At 58.9% G+C, this 22,673-nt stretch overlaps 1 protein-coding gene across 1 annotated transcript in view; it reads right to left on the bottom strand.

The window, feature by feature from the left end:
* Positions 1-3,675: 3,675 nt before the first annotated feature.
* Positions 3,676-22,673, bottom strand: part of RAB44 (RAB44, member RAS oncogene family) — a 30,326-nt gene continuing 11,328 nt past the window's right edge. Inside the window, exons 4-14 of the mRNA XM_081094433.1 lie at positions 22,197-22,340; positions 21,463-21,553; positions 21,004-21,099; positions 19,214-19,401; positions 17,637-18,400; positions 13,182-13,919; positions 10,654-10,735; positions 9,530-9,644; positions 8,395-8,496; positions 6,007-6,083; positions 3,676-4,384 (exon numbers count right to left, since the gene is read on the bottom strand). Of these exons, the coding sequence (XP_080950559.1) occupies positions 4,294-4,384; positions 6,007-6,083; positions 8,395-8,496; positions 9,530-9,644; positions 10,654-10,735; positions 13,182-13,919; positions 17,637-18,400; positions 19,214-19,401; positions 21,004-21,099; positions 21,463-21,553; positions 22,197-22,340 (2,488 nt within the window). The 3' untranslated portion in view covers positions 3,676-4,293. The remainder of the gene's footprint in view (positions 4,385-6,006; positions 6,084-8,394; positions 8,497-9,529; positions 9,645-10,653; positions 10,736-13,181; positions 13,920-17,636; positions 18,401-19,213; positions 19,402-21,003; positions 21,100-21,462; positions 21,554-22,196; positions 22,341-22,673) is intronic.

Genomic DNA, 22,673 nt, shown 5'->3' with positions numbered 1-22,673 from the left:
GAGTACCTGGGCCCTGGCCCACCACCAGCAGCATGAGCCCATTGGCCAGCAGCCCCACCAGCAGGCTGAGGCCTAAGAGCCTGGTAAAGTCGCTCAGGTGTGGCTGTGAGCCTGGCGGTGACTGCAGCACTGGGCTCTGTTCTGCTCCAGACCCGTAAGGACGCGGGCCGCCTCCCTCTTCCCCCTGTTGAGCCCCACTCTTTCCACAGACCCCTGCGTACAGGGGACACCCTGACATGCATTAGCCCTTTAGACCTCACAGCAACCTGGTGGGACGGCTCCGCCAGCGCCCGGGGCCCCAGCCCGACTCTGCTCCTTGGGAGTCGCAGGGCCTTGGGAAGTTACCTCGTGTTTCTCTACCTCCGTTTCCTCAGCTGTAGGAAGTGAGGAAATAAGGAAAATAAATCGATGTCAACAGTAACTGTCACTAAAGGGCGAGATTCAGGTAACTTTCATTTTTTTCTTTTTAATTTCTTATTTCTAAAATGTCTTCATTGAGTACAAATGGGATCTGATAAATATAGATAGAGATGGAGATGGAGATGAAGAGAGAGAGAGATGGAGATGGAGATGGAGATGGAGATGGAAAGATAGAGCTAGAGCTAAAGCTAGAGCTAGAGATGGAGAGATGGAAATGGAGATGGAGATGGAGAAGATGTATGCTTTCTTTTTTAAGCAAAAAGACCTTGACCTTGAAACAGGGATATTTTAACCTGAGCTTTAAGTATGAAAGTGGATGCCCAGAGCTTTGAGAAGGTGTGGAGTCCTGACCACCGGTCCCCAAATTGCCTGCACATTGGAGGCACCTGAGGCTTTGAAAATACTACTGCACGGATCCTGCCCCAGAGACACGATTTACTGGTCTGGGCTTTGGCGGCCACTTAGAGCGTCTGCGGGTGGGGTGGGGGTGCTGCGTCCCAGCTGTTATCTCCCTCCTCACCCCACTCCACCCACGTGCTGAGGGCGGGGGCGCCTGACTGAGGGACTCAGCCTGGGAGATGGGGTGTAGACCCAGAGTCAGCCCACGGCTGATGCCGCCGCCTGCTGCCTTGCAGGGCAGGATGGACGCCCTCCCACCTGCAGTGGGGAGAGGCTGGCCCGTAACTCAACAAATAAATATTTCCCGAGTGTCAACCCTGAGCCAGGTGCTGGGCATCCGGCAACAACAAGACAGCGCAGTGGGGTCCTCGTTCCAGTTCCCACCGCCTTCTCCTCCCGTGGGGACAGGCCTGGAGCCCTCTCCAGCTGGCTCAGCAGGGCTGCAGGTCCCCGAGCCCCCTGCAGGGCCTGCCCAAGAACCTGCTTGGTCCTGCCCGCCTTTTCTTTCTTTCTTTTTTAAAAATTAATTTGTATTGAGTTTTAGAGAGAGGGGCGGGGAGAAAGAGAGAAACATTGTGAGAAAGAAGCACTGATTGGTTGCCTTCCACAGGCACCCTGACTGGGGATTGAGCCCAAAACCTAGACGTGTGCCTGACTGGGAATCGAACCAGCAACCCTTCGGTAAACGGGACGATGCTCCGCCAACTGAGCCACACGGGCAGGGGCCCACCCTTCTTTCCTTAATCAGCCTCAAGCTAAGCTATGACCTGAGCCCCCTTGGCTGACATGCGCTGAGAGCTCACGGCTTGTCTGAGAGTCCACTCTGCAGTCCCCGCAGCATCCCTCCTGCTGCTGTCCCCGCAGCGTCCCTCCTGCTGCTGTCCCCGCTGCCTCGTGCTGCTGTCCCCGCAGCGTCCCTCCTGCTGCTGTCCCCGCAGCGTCCCTCCTGCTGCTGTCCCCGCAGCGTCCCTCCTGCTGCTGTCCCCGCAGCGTCCCTCCTGCTGCTGTCCCCGCAGTGTCCCTCCTGCTGCTGTCCCCGCAGCGTCCCTCCTGCTGCTGTCCCCGCAGCGTCCCTCCTGCTGCTGTCCCCGCTGCCTCGTGCTGCTCCGGGCTGCTGGGCTCTGCTCGCTGACTTGGAACCGGGACAGCTGGGTGACCCCGGGAGGCCGGGTCTCCACAGTGTGCTCTGCACAGAAGCTGGACCCAGCATAGGAAGCCAAGGGGGTTCCAGGCAGGAGTGCAGGCCCTTCCAGCACCGTCTCTAGGGAGCTCCAGGCAGCTGCCTGAGCCGGGGCAGAGCCGAGAGAGGCGGGGCAGGCCCGGGCCACTTGTGCACTGGGTCCCCCAAAGGACGGGGCTCTGTCTGCTCTCCCAGGCGTCACACCCTGCCTGCCTCCTTAGCTCACTGACCCTCAGGACAGATGTCGCTGCCTGCCAGCACCCTGGACCCCAGAGAAGGAGCCATTAGCCAGAGCAGGACTTGCCCACCCCTGTCCAGGGCCAGGCATCCCTCACTACAGCCCGGGTCTTGTGTGTCTTGCTCTGAGCACTACAGCCAAGACCAGTGATGGCGAACCTATGACACGCGTGTCAGGTGACACGCGAACTCATTTTTTTGGTTGATTTTTCTTTGTTAAATGGCATTTAAATATATAAAATAAATATCAAAAATATAGGTCTTTGTTTTACTATGGTTGCAAATATCAAAAATTTCTATATGTGACACCGTACCAGAGTTAAGTTAGGGTTTTTCAAAATGCTGACACGCCGAGCTCAAAAGGTTCGCCATCGCTGGCCTAGAGACTGCTCAGAGTGGCAGGCCGGCCGGTGAGCTGACTCAGAGGACCCAGGCGGGGTTGGGGGCGGGGGGAGGGAGGAGACACTGCGGGTGGGAGAGGATCAGCGAGGGCCGGTGACAGAACAGGCTGGGCCACAGAATCCGCCTGCATACAGGCTAGAGGTCGAAAGAGGTCCCTCAAGGGCACCTGGTCCAAGCTTGGCGGCTTCTGATGCCTGAATTTCCCCACCTCACCTCTTGCCAAGTGTCCCCTGGCTTCGGCTTCTGTGCCTCTGTGGCTGACCTGAGGCCTCCCTTTCAGAATGGAGCAGCAGGACGGGGCAGGCGGGACGGTGATTAAACAGCAGGAAGGCGCCGCCGCTTTCTCCTCTCTCTGTGCCGCTGTCTCTCGAAGTGTCTGTGCTTGTCTCTCTGTGAAACTGGGGTTTCCTCTGATTCAGCTGAGGAATTCACCCGACTGATCGCAAAGTACCAGCTCGGTGCCCTGCTCGCTGCCCGCAGCGCCGTGAGCATTGCTGTGGTTACCAGGCGGGGGAGACAGAACAGCAGCAGCAAGCAGATGGCAGGAGATATCCAACCCGGGCGGAAGACCCTGCCAGGAGGCCAGTGGGGAGACTGTGGGAACTCCCACAGACGCTCTACCCAATCAAGCCAGTCTCCCCAGCTGCTCCCTGGCCCCCCTCACACCCCAGCTGTGCCTCCGGGGCACCCAGAGGTTGATGCCTCGGGGCAGAGGGCTGCACCAGGGGGCACCTGGCCTTGGGGCAGGGGCGGGATCCCGAATGTGAGCCCTTAGGGGCAGCTCTTGTGGAAAGGGTTGGGGCTCAGGGAAAAGGGGGGCGTGGCTATCAGGGACCATGAGGACATTGCTCTTCCCAGGAATCCATTCTTCTCGGAGGAAACGCCAAGCCAGCAAACAGCTACGTGAGCACGACAAGGTCACGGCCTTGCCCGGCGCGGAACAGGGGACGGCTTTAACGAGCGAGCAGAGGACTTGGTCGTTACGGGCCATGCCGGTTAGGAATCAGCACCACAGCAAGACCCTTGAACAGATTCTTCCCCCCTCAACATGCATTTTTATTTCTGACTGTACCGGAACACCCAGTCACCGTAGAAGATCCAAAAAGACAAACACGTATAAAAGGAAGATACCGCCCCCACATTCACCCTATAATTTTACTGCCCAGAGATGGGTGGCTAATATTGTGGTGTATTTTCCTTAAGCTGTTTCTCTAGACCCGTGGCAGCAAACTGCGTCTCGCGAGCCACATGCGGCTCTTTGGCCCCTTGAGTGTGGCTCTTCCTAAGCCTGAGGAGTACCCTAACTAAGTTAATAACAATGTACCTACCTATCTAAGTTTAAAAAATTTGGCTCTCAAAAGAAATTTCAATCGTTGTACTGTAGATATTTGGCTCTGTTGGCGAATGAGTTTGCCGACCCCTGGCCTAGACTTTTCCTTTCTTTAAAGAGTCGCCCACCCCAAGGTTATTTGCTCAGCAAAGTCCTTCTTCCGGGAGCTGGAGCGAAGGGCAGCGCTAGGGCAGCCCCGGCTCTGGGATCTGAGCCCTGACCCGGAAGGATGCTCTGGATCTTCCGAGCTGGGCCTCCGGTGCTGCTGTCCAGGCAGGCGGGACTGGGAGCCGGAGGGGGGCCGTCCCCCCGCCAGGCCAGCTGGTCACGAGCAGCAGCCAGCTTTCTTCGGCGGCCTCTCCGGGGCCACCTCCACCAGTGAGCCCTTCAGGAGGTCTTCTTGCCTCTTGAGTGACCTGCACGACCACCCCCAGGCATCAGTCCTCTCTCTCAGCTCCCGGGGGCCGCAGGGAGGGACCCGTGGGTGCAGCTGGGGGACCGGGGAGCTGCCTCTCTCCTCCCGGCTCTGCCCCTGCCCTACATGCCACAGGCACCGGAAACACGGGGCCATGGAGACGGTGAGTTCCGTCCCTTTTCTGGCGTTCTTTCCAGCCTGCTACGTGCCGGGCTCTGTGCCAGGGACTCCGACTGTGACAGTGACGCCAGCGTGTCCTGGCCTTGGGTAGTGAGGGAGGCGGAGGAGACCGGTGGATCAGGACCCGGATAGCGAAGCGCCCAGAGGGACTTCACAGCAGGTCCTGGGGGATTAGGAGGAAGGAGGCAGTGTCCAGCTGAGATGCAGCAGTGGACAAAGGTTTGCCAGCAGAAAAGGGGTAGAATCCAGGGAGAGGGCAAAGGCTCTGTGTTAAGAGAGAACTTGGGGGTTGAGAAAGCAAAAAATGCCCATTTGTGTTCATTCACTCATTCATTCATTCATAATATGTTTACGGCCGATCAATGATTCTCTCTCATCATTGATGTTTCTGTCTCTCTCTCCCTCTCCCTTCCTCTCTGAAACCAATAAAAATATATTTTAAAAACTACAACACACAATATATATTTCCTATGTGCTGGGCCCTTTGCTAAATCCCAGAGCTGAGGACGGAATGGCCAGAGGAAGCCTCAGAGGCAGCCGGGCTCGGGTTCTGTGGGCCTGGACGCAACGGGCTGCCATCCGAGAGCAAAGGGAAGCCATGGCGTGTTTCTGGCCGGAGGGCATCAGGCTGCCCGGGTTACAGATTAGCAAGTCGCTGTAGACACTTTGTCAGAGAAGGGGCTTAGAGGTCATCTGGTCTGATACTCCTGCCGCTGACTCCTTCATTCATTTATCGAGCACCCAGCATTTGCCAGGTCCCAGGTGTGGGGGGAGGGGCTAAACAAATAGACAGAGCCATGGCCTCCAGGGCCTATTGCCTGGGGTGGGAGGAGGCAGCGGGGCAATGAGAAAACAGACAAATGCACGTGTAATTCTAATTTGTCCCCAAGGGCTTTGAAGGACAGAGACCTGAGTCCAGCATAGTGGTGGGAGGGGTTGGTCAGGGAGGGCCCCCTGAGGGGCTGAAGCTTGTGTGTGTGTATGTCTGTGTGTGTATGTCTGTGTGTGTATGTCTGTGTGTGTATGTCTGTGTATGTGTGTGTGTGTGTCTGTGTGTATATGTCTGTGTATGTGTGTGTGTCTGTGTATGTGTGTGTGTATGTGTGTGTATGTGTGTGTGTATGTCTGTGTGTATGTGTGTGTTTGTGTGTGTGTGCAGGGAGATGGCCCTGGAGACAATGCAGGATGCCGTGAGGCATTGGCATTGCATTCTAAATCCAGTGGGAGTCACTAGAAGGTTGGGAACACTTTGCCAATGAGTAAACTGACGCTCAGAGGCGAGATGTGGCTCTGGGAGGTGAGGCAGCTAGTGGGCTGGTAGAGCTGGCAGCTTTGCACACAGCGCTCTCTCCACACTGGGGGGCCCTGTGGTTTCCGAGGTGCTTCCCGCCCAAGCTGGCTGAGGGCTGCCCAGGGTTCAGGGTGGGAATCGGGGGCACTCACCTGGCCAGGTTCACCATGGGCTCCAGGATGTTGTGACCCAGGGCCGCGCTGCATTCTCCAAAGGAGAGCCCCAGCTCCTGCAGGCCAGACAGACGAGTGTGGGTGCCCTGGAGGAGACCACTGGAGTCCAGGAGGCAGCCCACCCCCAACAGCCTGGCCCCAGGCAGAGTCCCGCCCAGTCGGTCCCTAGGCCAGCCACAGAGGGCTAGGCAGTCCCATCTCCGTGTCTCCAAGGTCCCCTGCCTCAACCCTCTGCCCGCTGCCCCTCCCCCCCGGCTGGGCAGGTGTCAGTGACACCTTGGAAACAGCCTACAGCCTGTGTCCTGACTTGGAGAAATGTCCGTGATGTTTTTAAACCATTAGTTATGTTGTTTATTTCAATAATATTTAATTGGGGGAAATATTAGAAAAGACAGCATTAAAAAGTACAAAATATAAACCACTCCTGTTGGCATATACACTGAGTGGCCAGATTATTATGACCACCTGACGTTTGTAGGCAAATTAGCTATAATTTCACGCAGAAGTTGCTAGAGGGCCAGACCATTATAAACGCCTGAATAGCACAACATACCTAAGTATTGTTGCTGACCAAGTTCATCCTATCATGTTGATGGCGTATCCCAATGGAGATGGCTTCTTCCAACAAGACAATGCGCCATGCCACAGTGCTCGTATTGTGCAGGAGTGGTTTCAAGAACATGAGGGAGACTTTACCTTGCTTAGATGGCCCCCACAATCACCAGATCCCAATCCAATTGCGCATTTGTGGGACAAAGTTAAAAGCCATCAGGCAGCTGGTTCCACAACCATCAAATCTCCCAGAACTGGACAGTGCTATTCATCAGGCATGGTGTCAGATTCCTCGCATCACCTTTCAACATCTCGTGGAGTCAATGCCAAGAAGAATCGCAGCAGTATTGAAGGCGAAAGGTGGCCCAACGAAGTACTGAGGGGTGGTCATAATAATCTGGCCACTCAGTGTGTATTTCCATTCTGTTTTATATAACCCTTTTATTGGGGGGGGGGGGGGGCTAAATGTCATTATACCATTAGATTAAGCCAACGAAACTGCTGTCTTGTAGGCTCCAAACAGTCAGATATCAGCAATCTCATAGGGGTCGACCCAACCTGTACCCAGATTTGCAGCTGCTGTTCTGACGTCACAGTATGGTGGAAGCACTTCTTCCACACCCTTCACTATTGTCCCCGGGGCAGGGCTCCTGACGGCAAATGCTAGCCTCTCACAGGAACTCCACAGCTTAACTACCGGCTGCTGCCCGGTGCTTCCCCTTGTAAATACCACTGTGAAGACCATCCTCCTGTCAGCATGTCTGATTACACATTGCACATGGGGGGCCATCTCATTCTTCTCTAGGGGTTGTTATTTCTGCTTCTTTTAGGGTAAATTGCTAGAGGAGGAATTACTGTGTCAGAGAGATGAGCTACTACTTTTAGTTAAGAGAAAAACATTCCCACCCCGCAGGCGCCACAGCGATGAGCTCAGGAGCAGGAGGGACAGAGAGGAGAGAGAGACGGGAGGGAGACGCAGTGTGAGACTGCTGGCAGGGGTGGGGCGGAGGTGGGGCAAGGAGTGGCTTCTTTTTATTTTTTTATGTTTTCGTTATTATTCTCCAGATTTTCTGGAACCTAGTCAACTTCTATTCATAAATAAATAGTAACCACTGTCTGGTGGTGGGGCTTTTGATGTTAATCTTCCTGGGGAAGAATTTGAGTCTTAAAATAGAATAAATTAGAAGGAACGTTACGTTAATTAGAGACCAGAGATAAAATTAAGATTCGATCAGGAATTTTAAGTGAAGCTTTTAAAACCTTTTTTACTCTGAAGCTATTTTTTACGTAGGTCAGGGCATTGGGTGTGGATCTGCTAATTCAGCAGTGAGGTTCCATGCCGTGCCCACCATTACTCGCGTTTGGGTCTAAGGCTGGGCTGAGGGGGAGGCAGAGGTAGCCGGGCTGCTGTCCACTCTGACCTGGCCTTTGGCCGGGCAGGGGCAGAAATGATCAATGGGTCCTTCTCTCTAAAAAATATATATTTTTTTATTAATTTCAGAGAGGAAGGAAGAGAGAGAGAGAGAGAGAGAGAGAGAGAGAGAGAGAGAGAAACATCAATGATGAGAGAGAATCATTGACTGGCTGCCTCCTGCAGGCTCCACACTGGGGATCAAGCCTGCAACCCCAGCATGTGCCTTGACCGGGAATCAAACCGTGACCTCCTGGTTCATAGGTCGATGATCAATCACTGAGCCACGCCGGCCAGGCAATGGGGCCTTCTTGGATGCCCAGGCCAGGGTGACCTACTCACCGTCCTCCAGGGAGGGGTCTGCCTGGTCCAGGCTGGGGAGAGACCGACACTCAGGTGCTCACCTGGGCCAGTTGCTGCCCAGCCTCGGTGGACACCTGCCGCTCCTCTTCACAGTCCATCTTGTTTCCCAGGAGAAGAACGACCACTCCAACACCCCCCGCGTCCTGCACACAGAGCACATTCCCTCAGACACACATGTTGAGCGCCTGCTGTGTGCCAGGCCCTGGGTGGCCGTGGCCCTGACCTCCGGGAAGCTGGCAGCGTGCCTCCTCCCGGCACAGACACCTACCTTTCCCTGTCACCCTCACTCCACAACCTTCCCACGTAGGCAATTCCCCTCCATCTGCAGTGAGGCTGCCCCTCCTATCTGCCTGCAAACATGTCACCCATTTTCCAGGGCCAACCTCAAAGCTCCCTCCCCCGGCAGCCTTCATGGATTGATCCTACCCATGCCCCTCTCTTCCTGCCTGTGCTCAACAGCCCAGTGCTCACTTACACAGGGTGTCTTGGTTCTTTTCCTAATTGTTTCATGGGTAATAATAATAACAGCTTTTATTTACGGAGTGCTTACTATCTGCCAGGTGCTGTGCTGAACGCGATGATGTCAGTTAACCCTCACAAGTCTATGAGAGAAGCCGGGAAAGTGAAGTTCAGAGAGGCTGTCACTGAGTTGGGGTGGGATCGTTGGGTCCGGTCTGACCCCAGAGCCCAGCTGCCTTTGTATCTGACGTTATCTTACTTTTTTTGCATCTCTTCAACTAGAAACTCCTAGAAAGAAGGCTGCATGTCTTCCTTCATATCCCTCTGTTGTGCTGGCAAATACTGCAAAATTTCAGCATATATGTATGAATTAAGTACATGGGGGAAGAACTAGAGATGTGTGGACAGAGGAAGTACCACCTAAAGTGGTACGAGAATTGCATCATCCCCAGGGGTTAAGGAGACCTCGCAGAGCTGCTGTCTGTAAGAAAGAAATGTTCGTAGGACAGAGGAAGAAGTTTGTTTTGGAAGCTGTACTGTGTGGTTGTGGCTCCCTGGTACGACTCCCAGGCCACCCAGTCACATGCCCTCCATGGGCTGCATCACCTGCATGTCTATTGTAGCAACTGTAATCCCGGGAGAAAGGGAGAGTGGGCAGGATACACATTCCCTCTTGACTCCAGAAACTGGGGCCAGCCTCCGCCACCACCTGCTCACCTGGAGACAGTCCAGCCAGTAGCGCACGTGGGCAAAGCTCTCCTGGGATGTGACGTCATACATGAGCACCACACCATCAGCCTTCCGGAGCAGCTGCCGCGTCATGCTGTGGTACCTGCCCGGGGAGTCTGCGTGAGGCCAGGCCTGCTGGGCTGACCCCGGCCCCGGCCTCTCTAGGCCTCAGCCACTCCATCGGCAACGAGGGAGAATTAACGTTCCTGCTTCTCATTGCTTCCCACGAGAGTGTGCACATGCTGGCTTCTCACACTGTAGTTATTGTGCATAGTTAACAGTTCTCATGGCTCAAGTTCAAAAGGTACCAAAGGGCACCCCGTGAGAGGTCTCCCACCCCCACTCTGCAGCCACCCGGTCCCCCTCCCCAGAGGCAGCCAGGGTCACCAGCTTCTTAAATATTTTCCCAGAGGCACTTTATGCATATTCATAAATGTACATGCATATACATACCTGTGCACACGCACACGCACCTGCCCTTTGCCCTTGATAACACGGTACAATGTAAAACACTCACATATTCATATTCGGAACCCCTGCCTGGTTTTTCTAGTCAAGAGAAGGCTTGGAGGTGTTTCGCTTTTGGCCACAGTGAGGGCCCTGGGTCTTTCTGTGGCTTCATAATATTCTATCATGTGGCTAGACCCCAGCCTGTCTCGCTGGCCACCACCCATGGCATTTGGGTTGTGCCCAGTGCTTTGCAATATAAACGCTGCTGTGAACAGCCTCGGTCCCTTTGATACCATCATGTGAGTTACCGGAAGCATGAGTTTCCAGACGTGAAACCGCTGGGCAGAGAGAAGTGCTTTAAAGTCTGATCACTGTGGCCCAACCGGCAAGTGGACGGCCAGTGTTTGCAGGATAGCGGTCGGGCGCTGGCCCTGAGGGCCGAGCTGGGTCATCCTCACAGAAGCCTGGCCAGGCCCAGGGGTCTATGGGCCACCCCGTCTTCTCCACTGGGCCTTTGCTCTCCTCCCCGACCTCCTGACTCCCCCGGGGGTGATGTCTCTTTTGCACTGGGCGGCCTCTTGCCCACCTTGGCCTCCTCTGGGCGGGGCTGCCTCCGCCCGGCACCCAGGCTCCGCACAGGTCTCCGTGGAGACAGGCCCTACCTCTCCTGGCCAGCCGTGTCCCAGAGCTGCAGCGCATAGTACTTGTTGTCCACCAGCAGGTTTTTGACCCGAAAATCCACTCCTAGGGCACAGAGAAGGTGAGGCCTACTCTCCAGTCACCACCCAGCACGTCTAGCCAAGGCCGGCCCAAGTGCCCAACCCCGGCCCCAGGGGGCGGGAACCTGCGGCTGCTGGCCTTCCCTCTGCTCCCCAAATCCCATCCACAATCAAGGGCCCAGGTCTCCCAAGAAGCCTTCCCCGACCCCCAGCCACGGGCTCACTGCCCCCGCTGCTCTCCGTGCCCACGTAGGGAACCTTGCGCTGTTTTGACCGCTGTGAACACAGCGATGTGTGTTCCTTAGTCCACTCAGGAAAACCTGTTCATTGTTTTATTTTATAATTCTCGTTTCATATCCCAGTTACGGCCTGCATCCTCCCTTCGACCAGACAGCCAGGGGCGCGGCAGGAGCGCTGACTTCAGAGGTGACCGATGGGCTGTGAGTTGTCCGCCCTCTGCCGCTGTACCTGCTGTGTGACCTGAAGCCAGTCACTCGGCCTCTCTGAGCCTCCCTCCTCATCGCACCGCACAGGGCGGCTGGGAGGAGCCAATGACTTATGTCCAAGGTTTAGCCCAGATTCTGGGAGGGGGCGGTGCCTGAGAGGTGGTAATTGTTATCATTATTCATTCTCATCTCTCTGACCCCAGCCCGTTCGATTTTACAGGCCCACCCCTGCCTGCCTGAGGTCATGGCTCCAGACCCTTTCTGGAAATATGGAGGTAAGTGAAATCTCAGGGAAGTTTGGAGTCTTTGGGGTACAACTTCCTGCCAACCCCTACTTCCCAAAGGAAAGCAGGTGGGGGGCGGGGATGATGGAGAGGGCTTCTTTTTATTTATTTTTTGGTTAATCCTCACCTGATGATATTTTTTCCATTGATTTTTAGAGAGAGTGGAAGGGAAGGGGAGAGACAGAGAGAGAGAGAGAAACAGCAATGTGAGAGAGACACATCGATTAGCTGCCTCCCGCATGCACCCCGACCAGGGTCGGGGATCAAGGCTACAACCGAGGTACGTGCCCTTGACCAGAATCAAACAGGACCCTTCAGTCCATGGGCTGACGCTCTATCCCTGAGCTAAGGCATCAATCTGTGTTCTTCTTGATGGAATTTTCTGGAAGCCTCTTACTACATGATAATGAGGGGAGAATCGGTTATTACGGGGGAGACGGCTGTTGTAAGATGCCTGGTGCATTGGAGGTGCCCTTGGCTTAGGAGGTTACTAAGGGTGGCCCTGCAGGCTTGCGACCCTGCTCAACCCCAGGCCGGACCTGCCGTGGGTCCCATTCCCCAGGACGCTGCATCGTTAACTGGCTCCCAGGTGAGGATCCTTAAGCAGAGAAAAGCCTGAGGCCTTGTCCTGGGGCCTCTCTTGGATGTGGGCTGTCATTATCCACACGGTCCCAGTCACGTGCACCCTGACAGACAAAGATCGGCTCACTCCCTCTTCGTCCCGAGTGGTCATAACGCTGGCCTTCCATGGGCCGACACAACACCCAGTGCCACACATCCCGGTCCTAGGGCAGTGGTTCTCAACCTTCTGGCCCTTTAAATACAGTTCCTCGTGTTGTGACCCAACCATAAAATTATTTTCATTGCTACTTCATAACTGTAATGTTGCTACTGTTATGAATCGTAATGTAAATATCTGATATGCAGGATGGTCTTAGGCGACCCCTGTGATACCGCCAAAGGGGTCGCGACCCACAGGTTGAGAACCGCTGTTCTAGGGCGAGGAAGCTTTGTGCTTCCGGACATTTCATTGGCAGGAGCCACTGAATGAGACATCATCTAATACTTATAATAATAACAATAAAAATAATATTGATTAGCACAATGTGCCAGGTATTATTCTAACAGCTTGATTCGTACTAATGAGCTAATCCTTACAACCACGCTGTCCCCCTTGTGCAGGTGAGGGTTTGGGGCCTCAAGGGGCTTAAATCATTTGTCCAAGTTCATATGGCTAGTAAGTGGCAGGACGAGATATGAACTCAGGCACCCAGCTTCCTAGCGTATCACACCCCACAAACACATTCTATATAAAACATGCAACTTGCCCAAGGCAACTTCCCCCCAGAGCTGGGCTGGCTGGCAGGGGCTAGTCCTGACTACATCCAACCTGTGCGACCCTGCTGAGCCCTGCCTTCCCCTGCAGCCATGTGGGGGGGACTCGCTTGTTTTCACCATCAGTCAGCACTGGCACCTAAATTGCAGGGTACTTTGTTGATGTGGCACATTATAAGCTAATCTGATCAATGCAGGAAAAGCAAATTACCTGTAATTAGAGATGATTAGTAAAATAGTAAGAGCATCCCATATAAAGTCTGTCTAGAGCAGGGCCTGGGCCAGGACAGACTGCAGTTTCCCCAGGGGTGCTCACTCCAGCCTGCTCAGACTTGCTGGCCAGGGCCCTGGACCTCCCCCTCTCCCCCCCACCCCCCCCCCCGCCCCCGCCAGGATAGGCGCTTACCCACAGTGGCTGTCAGCCCAGAGGCGAAGGTGTTCTGGTGCAGCAGGTGCAAGAAGGATGTTTTGCCCACGTTCGAGTCTCCCAGGAAGATGATGTGGTAGATGTAATCAGGGTCGGCTGGAGCCTCGCTGCCCGTGGGGCCCCCTGGGGAGGGGGTCAGCCCAGCCTCCCCGGAGCCTGTTCCTGTGTCTTCAGGCCTGTTCTCTGCCCGAGGCTCACGGGGTGGCCGGGGGCCTTGTTCTCCCTCCGCTTGAGCGGCTGTGGGTGGCGGCCTGGGTTGGGCTTCCAGCGTAGCCTCCGAGCTGGGCAGGGTGTTCGTGGGCAGCCGGGGCCCTGCCCCACCCCCAGGTTGAGCCCCCCGAGGGGGAGAGTCCCTTGGAGGGGACGGTCTTCCAGGAGCAGGGCCTTCTGCCTCAGCCTGAGCCTGCGCTGTGTCAGGTGGGAGAGGGGCGGGCAGGGAACGTCGCTGGGGGCGTTCTGAGGGCCCGGTCCTCGGGCCCCGAGCCTCAGAGGGCTGCTCTGAACTGAGGCCGGGCCTGCCCTCGCCCCCCTGTTTCCCATCCTCTTCCCTGGGTTCCTCCTCCAGACTCTGCTGAGGGAGGGCAGGCAGCCTGCTCAGCTGGACCAGGCCAGGGGCTTCCCTTAGCCCCCCGGGACGGCCCGCCAGCACATCTGGGCCCAGCTCACCCTGCTGCGCCACTCCCTTTGTGGGGGCCTCAGCCACAGCCTCCAGACCCCCTGAGGACTCAGCCAGTGGAGCCTGAGCCACACCCTCCAGACCCTCAGAGGGCTCAGCCAGGGGAGCCTGACCCACACCCTCCAGACCCTCTGAGGGCTCAGCCAAGGGAGCCTGACCCACACCCTCCAGACCCTCAGAGGGCTCAGCCAGGGGAGCCTGACCCACACCCTCCAGACCCTCTGAGGGCTCAGCCAAGGGAGCCTGACCCACACCCTCCAGACCCTCTGAGGGATCAGCCAGGGGAGCCTGAGCCACAGCCTCCAGATCCTCTGAGGGCTCAGCCAGGGGAGCCTGACCCACACCCTCCAGACCCTCTGAGGGCTCAGCCAGGGGAGCCTGAGCCACACCCTCCAGACCCTCTGAGGGCTCAGCCAGGGGAGCCTGAGCCACAGCCTCCAGACCCTCTGAGGGCTCAGCCAGGGGAGCCTCAGTCACACCCTCCAGACCCTCTGAGGGCTGAGCCTGTGGAGCATGAGCCACACCCTCCAGACCCTCTGAGGGCTCAGCCAGGGGAGCCTGAGCCACACCCTCCAGACCCTCTGAGGGCTCAGCCAGGGAAGCCTCAGCTACACCCTCCAGACCCTCTGAGGGCTCAGCCAGGGGAGCCTCAGCTACACCCTCCAGACCCTCTGAGGGCTCAGCCAGGGGAGCCTCAGCTACACCCTCCAGACCCTCTGAGGACTCAGCCAGGGGAGCCTCAGACACAGCCTCCCGACCCTTTGAGGGCTCAGCCAGGGAAGCCTCAGCTACACCCTCCAGACCCTCTGAGGGCTCAGCCAGGGGAGCCTCAGCTACACCCTCCAGACCCTCTGAGGGCTCAGCCAGGGGAGCCTCAGCTACACCCTCCAGACCCTCTGAGGACTCAGCCAGGGGAGCCTGAGCTACACCCTCCAGACCCTCTGAGGGCTCAGCCAGGGAAGCCTCAGCTACACCCTCCAGACCCTCTGAGGACTCAGCCAGGGGAGCCTCAGACACAGCCTCCCGACCCTTTGAGGGCTCAGCCAGGGAAGCCTCAGCTACACCCTCCAGACCCTCTGAGGGCTCAGCCAGGGGAGCCTCAGCTACACCCTCCAGACCCTCTGAGGGCTCAGCCAGGGGAGCCTGAGCTACACCCTCCAGACCCTCTGAGGACTCAGCCAGGGGAGCCTGAGCTACACCCTCCAGACCCTCTGAGGGCTCAGCCAGGGAAGCCTCAGCTACACCCTCCAGACCCTCTGAGGGCTCAGCCAGGGGAGCCTCAGCTACACCCTCCAGACCCTCTGAGGACTCAGCCAGGGAAGCCTCAGCTACACCCTCCAGACCCTCTGAGGGCTCAGCCAGGGAAGCCTCAGCTACACCCTCCAGACCCTCTGAGGGCTCAGCCAGGGGAGCCTCAGCTACACCCTCCAGACCCTCTGAGGGCTCAGCCAGGGGAGCCTCAGCTACACCCTCCAGACCCTCTGAGGGCTCAGCCAGGGGAGCCTCAGCTACACCCTCCAGACCCTCTGAGGACTCAGCCAGGGGAGCCTGAGCTACACCCTCCAGACCCTCTGAGGGCTCAGCCAGGGGAGCCTCAGCTACACCCTCCAGACCCTCTGAGGACTCAGCCAGGGGAGCCTGAGCTACACCCTCCAGACCCTCTGAGGACTCAGCCAGGGAAGCCTCAGCCACACCCTCCAGACCCTCTGAGGGCTCAGCCAGGGGAGCCTCAGCTACACCCTCCAGACCCTCTGAGGGCTCAGCCAGGGAAGCCTCAGTCACACCCTCCAGACCCTCTGAGGACTCAGCCAGGGGAGCCTCAGACACAGCCTCCCGACCCTCTGAGGGCTCAGCCAGGGAAGCCTCAGCTACACCCTCCAGACCCTCTGAGGGCTCAGCCAGGGGAGCCTGACCCACACCCTCCAGACCCTCTGAGGGCTCAGCCAGGGAAGCCTCAGTCACACCCTCCAGACCCTCTGAGGGCTCAGCCAGGGGAGCCTGACCCACACCCTCCAGACCCTCTGAGGACTCAGCCAGGGAAGCCTCAGCTACACCCTCCAGACCCTCTGAGGACTCAGCCAGGGGAGCCTGAGCTACACCCTCCAGACCCTCTGAGGACTCAGCCAGGGGAGCCTGACCCACACCCTCCAGACCCTCTGAGGGCTCAGCCAGGGAAGCCTCAGCTACACCCTCCAGACCCTCTGAGGGCTCAGCCAGGGGAGCCTCAGACACACCCTCCAGACCCTCTGAGGGCTCAGCCAGGGAAGCCTCAGTCACACCCTCCAGACCCTCTGAGGGCTCAGCCAGGGGAGCCTGACCCACACCCTCCAGACCCTCTGAGGACTCAGCCAGGGAAGCCTCAGCTACACCCTCCAGACCTTCTGAGGACTCAGCCAGGGGAGCCTGAGCTACACCCTCCAGACCCTCTGAGGACTCAGCCAGGGGAGCCTGACCCACACCCTCCAGACCCTCTGAGGGCTCAGCCAGGGAAGCCTCAGCTACACCCTCCAGACCCTCTGAGGGCTCAGCCAGGGAAGCCTCAGTCACACCCTCCAGACCCTCTGAGGGCTCAGCCAGGGGAGCCTCAGCCACACCCTCCAGACCCTCTGAGGGCTCAGCCAGGGGAGCCTCAGCTACACCCTCCAGACCCTCTGAGGGCTCAGCCAGGGGAGCCTCAGCTACACCCTCCAGACCCTCTGAGGGCTCAGCCAGGGGAGCCTCAGACACAGCCTCCAGACCCTCTGAGGGCTCAGCCAGGGGAGCCTCAGCTACACCCTCCAGACCCTCTGAGGACTCAGCCAGGGGAGCCTCAGCTACACCCTCCAGACCCTCTGAGGGCTCAGCCAGGGGAGCCTCAGCTACACCCTCCAGACCCTCTGAGGGCTCAGCCAGGGGAGCCTCAGACACAGCCTCCAGACCCTCTGAGGACTCAGCCAGGGAAGCCTCAGTTACACCCTCCAGACCCTCTGAGGGCTCAGCCAGGGAAGCCTCAGCTACACCCTCCAGACCCTCTGAGGACTCAGCCAGGGGACCCTTACCCACAGCCTCCAGACCCTCTGAGGACTCAGCCAGGGGAGCCTCAGTCACACCCTCCAGACCCTCTGAGGGCTCAGCCAGGGGAGCCTCAGCTACACCCTCCAGACCCTTTGAGGGCTCAGCCAGGGGACCCTTACCCACACCCTCCAGACCCTCTGAGGGCTCAGCCAGGGGAGCCTCAGCTACACCCTCCAGACCCTCTGAGGACTCAGCCAGGGGACCCTTACCCACAGCCTCCAGACCCTCTGAGGACTCAGCCAGGGGAGCCTCAGTCACACCCTCCAGACCCTCTGAGGGCTCAGCCAGGGGAGCCTCAGACACACCCTCCAGACCCTCTGAGGGCTCAGCCAGGGGAGCCTCAGTTACACCCTCCAGACCCTCTGAGGGCTCAGCCAGGGGAGCCTCAGACACACCCTCCAGACCCTCTGAGGGCTCAGCCAGGGGACCCTTACCCACAGCCTCCAGACCCTCTGAGGACTCAGCCAGGGGAGCCTCAGTCACACCCTCCAGACCCTCTGAGGGCTCAGCCAGGGGAGCCTCAGCTACACCCTCCAGACCCTCTGAGGGCTCAGCCAGGGGAGCCTCAGACACACCCTCCAGACCCTCTGAGGGCTCAGCCAGGGGAGCCTCAGTTACACCCTCCAGACCCTCTGAGGGCTCAGCCAGGGGAGCCTCAGACACACCCTCCAGACCCTCTGAGGGCTCAGCCAGGGGACCCTTACCCACAGCCTCCAGACTTTGCGAGGGCTCAGCCAGCCCTGCTGGGAGGACTCTGGCTCCTCTCGGCTCCAGTCCCGGTGCGGAGCCCGCAGTATGAGGGCCCTGGTGGAGGGCCTCCCTCTGCCTGGCTGGCTTGGCTGGGACAGGCCTCGTCCTGGAGCCCCTATCATCTGGGTCTGAGGTCTGGAAGTGTGTGCCGGGCCCAGCTGGGGACTGGGCAGGGGGAGAAGTCCCCTGGGGAGGGGGGCCAGCCCCCAGGGGAACAAGCACTTCGAGTGCAGCTGCCACCAGGCCCCCTGACTCCCCAGCTGGAGCCGCGGGGAGAAATGACTCCCCAAAGAAGTGGGTGTCAGTGCCTGGCCCGGGCCCTCCCTGAGGGTGCGCGCTGGGACGCTCCGCAGGCCGCTCTGCGCTGAGGTCCTCCCCACCTGGGTCCACTGCTCTCCCTTCCTCGGGCCTGGCAGTCACCCCGGGGGGACTCCTTGGGGCCCCATTGGCATCTGAAGATGGCTCCCGACCAAACAGCAGATCGTGCTGCTCTGAGATGGAGATCTGCCTGACCACTCGGGGTGTCTGGGGGGCTGAGGGGGATGTGGGGGTCGCGGGCGGGCTCCACAGTAGCTGTGGGGTTCTGTGCCAGGGGCTGTTGAAGCTGCTGAGGAGCCGGTCCCAGTCGTCATTGTCCTCGAACAGTCCTGGCAGGGCCGCCTCCTCAGAGGAGACTGCCTGAGGGTCGGGAGCCTTGTCCTCACCTGCTCTGGGGACACTGGAAAGGGGTGGGAGCTCAGGTCAGGGAGGCAGGCAGACGCACACCAGTCCCGCCTGCAGCCCTCACACGGCTGGCACCTCAGTTGCACACGAGACCGGTGAGTGAGTGTGAATGTGCGTGTGCGTGCGTGTGTGTGTGCATGTGTGTGTGTGAGTGTGTGAATATGTGTCAGTGTGTGAGTGTGTATGAGTGTGTGAATGTGTTAGGGTGTGTGTGTGTTAGTGTGTGTGTGTATGAGTGTGTGTGTGTGAGTGTGTGTGAGTGCGCGTGTGAGTGTGTGTGTGAGAGTGTGTGTGTGTATATGAGTGTGTGTGTTGAGTGTGTGTGTGAGTGCGTGAGTGCATATGTGTGTGTATGAGTGTATGAGTGTGTGTGTGAGTGTGTGTGTGTGAGTGTGTGTGTGAGTGCGCGTGTGAGTGTGTGTGTGAGTGTGTGTGTGTGAGTGAGAGTGTGTGTGTGAGTGTGTGAGTGTGTATATGAGTGTGTGTGAGTGTTGAGTGTGTGTGTGAGTGCGTGAGTGCATATGTGTGTATGTATGAGTGTATGAGTGTGTGTGTTAGTGTGAGTGCGCGTGTGAGTGTGAGTGAGTGTGTGTGAGTGTGTGTGTGTGAGTGTGTGTGTCCAAATCCCAGGTGTGGCCTTGGGCACATGACTCGCTCTGCCCTTCAGTTTCCTTGTCTGGGAAATGGGCCTGACAGTGTCGTGGGGTCTATGAGGGGCCGTGTGTGCTGTGCTGACAGCTGGAGAACAGCCCCTCCCTCCTCCAGGAAGCCCCTGGTCCCCACCCCAGCCTGGGCGGCAGCCACCTGCCTCGGCTCCTTCTCCACCTGCCAGGACACGCGGCTCCTGGCGAAGTTCAGGTGCCCCTGGGTCATCTGCAGCTGCTCCTGCACCTGCTCCAGCCGCCCAGCCAGGTCCCGCTGGGCCTCCCGAAGCTGCAGCTTTTCGGAGCCGGCCTCCCGGTGTGCGCTGCTGAGGCGCTGGAGCTCGGCCTCCAGCTGCAGGAGGGGGACAGGGGCGCGGTGGTGAGGGCACAGAAGCCAGCTGCCCTCCAGGACAACCGACAGCCCCCCAGGCCATTGTGGGGCACAGGCTCCAGGTCCCCAAGGCCCAGCTTAAAGCAGGACTGGAGGGGTGACCCTCCTTCCTAACTGACTTCATGACCTCCCAGCGGGAGGGAGGTCTGAGTTGCTGGCGGAGAGGCCACAGGGAACTGCAGAGACACAGACTGCCCTCGCCAGGAGGCCGGCCTGCGGGGCCACGCCCTCCATCTCTCTGCGGGGAGCTCCTGGCCCAGCAGCAAGTCCCACGACTGGGAGACGGAGAGCTGCTGCCCACGCAGGGGGAGGCAAAGCCCTCCAATGGCCCAGGGCCCTGTACAGCACGCCTCCCCCCCCCCCTACATCTCTGACCTCCTCTCCCACTGCCACTCCCCGCCCTGTTCCAGCCACAGGTCTCCTTGCTGGTCCTTGAACACTCACAGCGCCTGGGCCTTTGCAGTCACAGTTCCCTCTGCCTGGCTGCTCTTCCCCGCTCCTCGCATGGCCCACCCCTCACCTTCTTCAGTCCAATGTCTTCATCAATCAAAACCCTCTGTCCCCGGCCCGGCTTCACTTTCTTCTCCTCCCCACTTGGTTACCTGATATGTTACAGGTTTTCCTCGCCTGTTTCACCCTCCGTCTCCCTGACCAGACAATAGCTCCGTGGGCAGGGGCTGTGTCTGTCATGTCCCTCAGAACCTAGGCCTGCCCGGCACACAGTAGGTTCGTCCTAACCAGCTGCTGGGTGAGGGGATGAAGGGCCTGGGGCAGAGCTTCAGGGGGGACAGGACACGATGGCCCCACGCGGAGGGCCTGCTGCCTCGGGGGCACCTGGGCACCAGCCAAGGCAGCGCTGGGAGAGCAGCCGAAGGGATGCTGGTGCCCGACAGCACAGTTACTGCGGTCGGTGGTTTAGAAGTTAAAGGGCGAGACCGTGGGGCGGGGTCTCAGGCCAAAGGCTCAGCCACAAGGCGACCAGGAAGTGACCATCAGCTACCAGACCTGGTGTCAGGGCAGCAGGTCCTCTGCCCGGGAGCCAGTCAGATTCAGAGACAGGAACAGCCATGATGGGTAAAGCACCGGGCACCTCGCCGGGTTTTCTAAGGCAAGAGTTCTGAACCCCACTTCTCGGGGAGGACGTTAGAAACCTGCCAAGGCCGCTCAGCTGCCCACGGAGACAAGCGCTGGACACCACCTCCGGCCCAGCCTCCCCAGCAGCGAGGCCTGGGGTTTGCCCTGCGCTCCCCTGCTCCACAGCGCTTTCCACTTACCGCCTCGTGTTACACACCAGCCTGGGAGATGCAATAGATGCGGCCAGTCCCATTGCGCAGGCGGAGAAACTGAGGCCGGGCAAGCCAAGGTATTTCCTCAGATTTGCACTGGAACCACAGGGATTTGAACCCACCCCTTCTGGCTCCTGTCCCAGTGCTCCCGCTCCCTACCTGGCTCACCTCAGAAAGGGCCACCACGCCTTTCCCAGGGGCCACCCTCATGCATCCTCAGGCAGGGGTACCAGAGACTGAGTCCTCAGAGACTGGGCTCCGGGCCGCCCGCACTCACCTCCCTCTGGCCCTCGGCCAGCTGCTGCACTTCGCGCTCCTTGGCCTCCAGGACCTCCTGCATCTGGGAGCTGAGGGCCAGGTCCCGGGAGTCACTCTGAGGAGAGAGAGGCCTCAGGCCCTGGGCGGCAGCGTCTAAAACCCAGCCAGGCTCCACCTCCCCCTGGGCCTGGGGCGCAGGGTCCCAGCGGAAGGGCTCTCAGGACAACTGCCCTGGCTCAGGCCTGGATTGTGGCAACAAGGACACGAGGCCCAGAGCGGGGGACCGGCCCCAAGGGACAGAGTGAGGCCCGCAGAGAGGGGACAGGGCTCAGCACTCCCCACCCCATCTCCTGGTCAGGGGTGTGAGAGGACCCACTCCCAGCCACCTCCTGCTACCCCACACTGGCCAGGCACCGGCCCCACGTCTGGGCCAGCAGAGGGGTTCAGGGCAGGGGAGGGCAGGCTGCCGGGGGCCCACCTTGGCCTGCAGCTGCTGCTTCTGCCGGCCGATCTGCTGCTCCATCTCCTCGTACAGCTGCTGCACCTCGCGTTGGTGGTCAGAGTCCCGCCTGGAAGGGGTGGGAGGTGGGCCCGGCAGCGCTTCAGCGGCCCCCGGGCCCTGCTGCCGCCAGAGGCAGCCCCGACCTGGTTTGGAGTCCATCTACTGCTCAGCTCTCTTGGTTAGGGATCCCCGACCCTCGTTACCCTGGAAACAGTTATCCCAATAGCAGCCCCTGACCCACGCACCCCTGATGTTGGTCACGCTATCCCATTACCTGACTCCTGTAGCCATCGCCACATGGCCCTGTCACATGGTCCCCATCACTTCACACCCTGTCCCCACATCCCTCTGTCACCATCCCCCTGCCTCCATAGCTCAGACCCCCTGCAGAGCTGTGCCCATGCCAACCCCAGGGCTGCCGCATGCATTGCCATCTACATGAGTGGCGCTCCCGGAGTTGGCTGCCACAGTGGCCCTGCACCAACACACACTTGGCATCCCACTCTGGACAAAGGCCAAACTCTGTCCTCCCCACACCCCAAAGCCAGCCCTTCCTCCAGCTTCGCTCCGCCCATCCCAGTTTCCAGGCCCTGCGTGGCCTTGGCCTCCATCCTTCTGCAGCTGAGGGACTCCCATTAACATTCAGCCACCACATGCAGAGCTCCCACTACATGCAGACACCCAGTGGGCGCGAACCCCCACCCACTCACTTCCTCAGGGTCAGCTCCAGAGCCTCCTTGTCGGCCCGTGCCTCCTGCAGGCGGCTGGTCATCTGCGCCAGGAAGCCCTCCAGGTTGCCCGCCAGCTGGGGCTCCTCCTGCCTCAGCTTCCCCCACAGCTGCCAGATCTCCTGCCTGGGGAGGGGGGAGCCAGAGATTAGACCTGAGGGGGCCCAGGAAGCAGAGGGGGGCCCGTTCTCCATGTGAATGGCAACACTCCAAGAGGCTGGGCACCTGGGCTACAAAAACCTATTGACCTCTGCAGGTGCAGCCAAATGCCCCGCCCTCCAGGAGTCTCCCCCAGGTGTGCCCAGGGAGAGGCCCTTCTTTTCTTGATTCCTCCCCCAGGGATATTTTTCCATTGGTTTTTAGACAGAGTGGAAGGGAGGGAAAAGGAGAGGGAGAGACAGCGAGAGAAGCATCAGTGTGAGAGAGACATTGATGGGTTGCCTCCTACACACACCCCAA

This window comes from Myotis nattereri (assembly GCF_964212035.1).
Source record: "Myotis nattereri genome assembly, chromosome: 6".
Taxonomy (NCBI): Eukaryota; Metazoa; Chordata; class Mammalia; order Chiroptera; family Vespertilionidae; genus Myotis; species Myotis nattereri.
The sequence above is the reverse complement of the archived record's forward strand: the minus strand, read 5'-3'. Positions and strand labels throughout refer to the sequence as shown.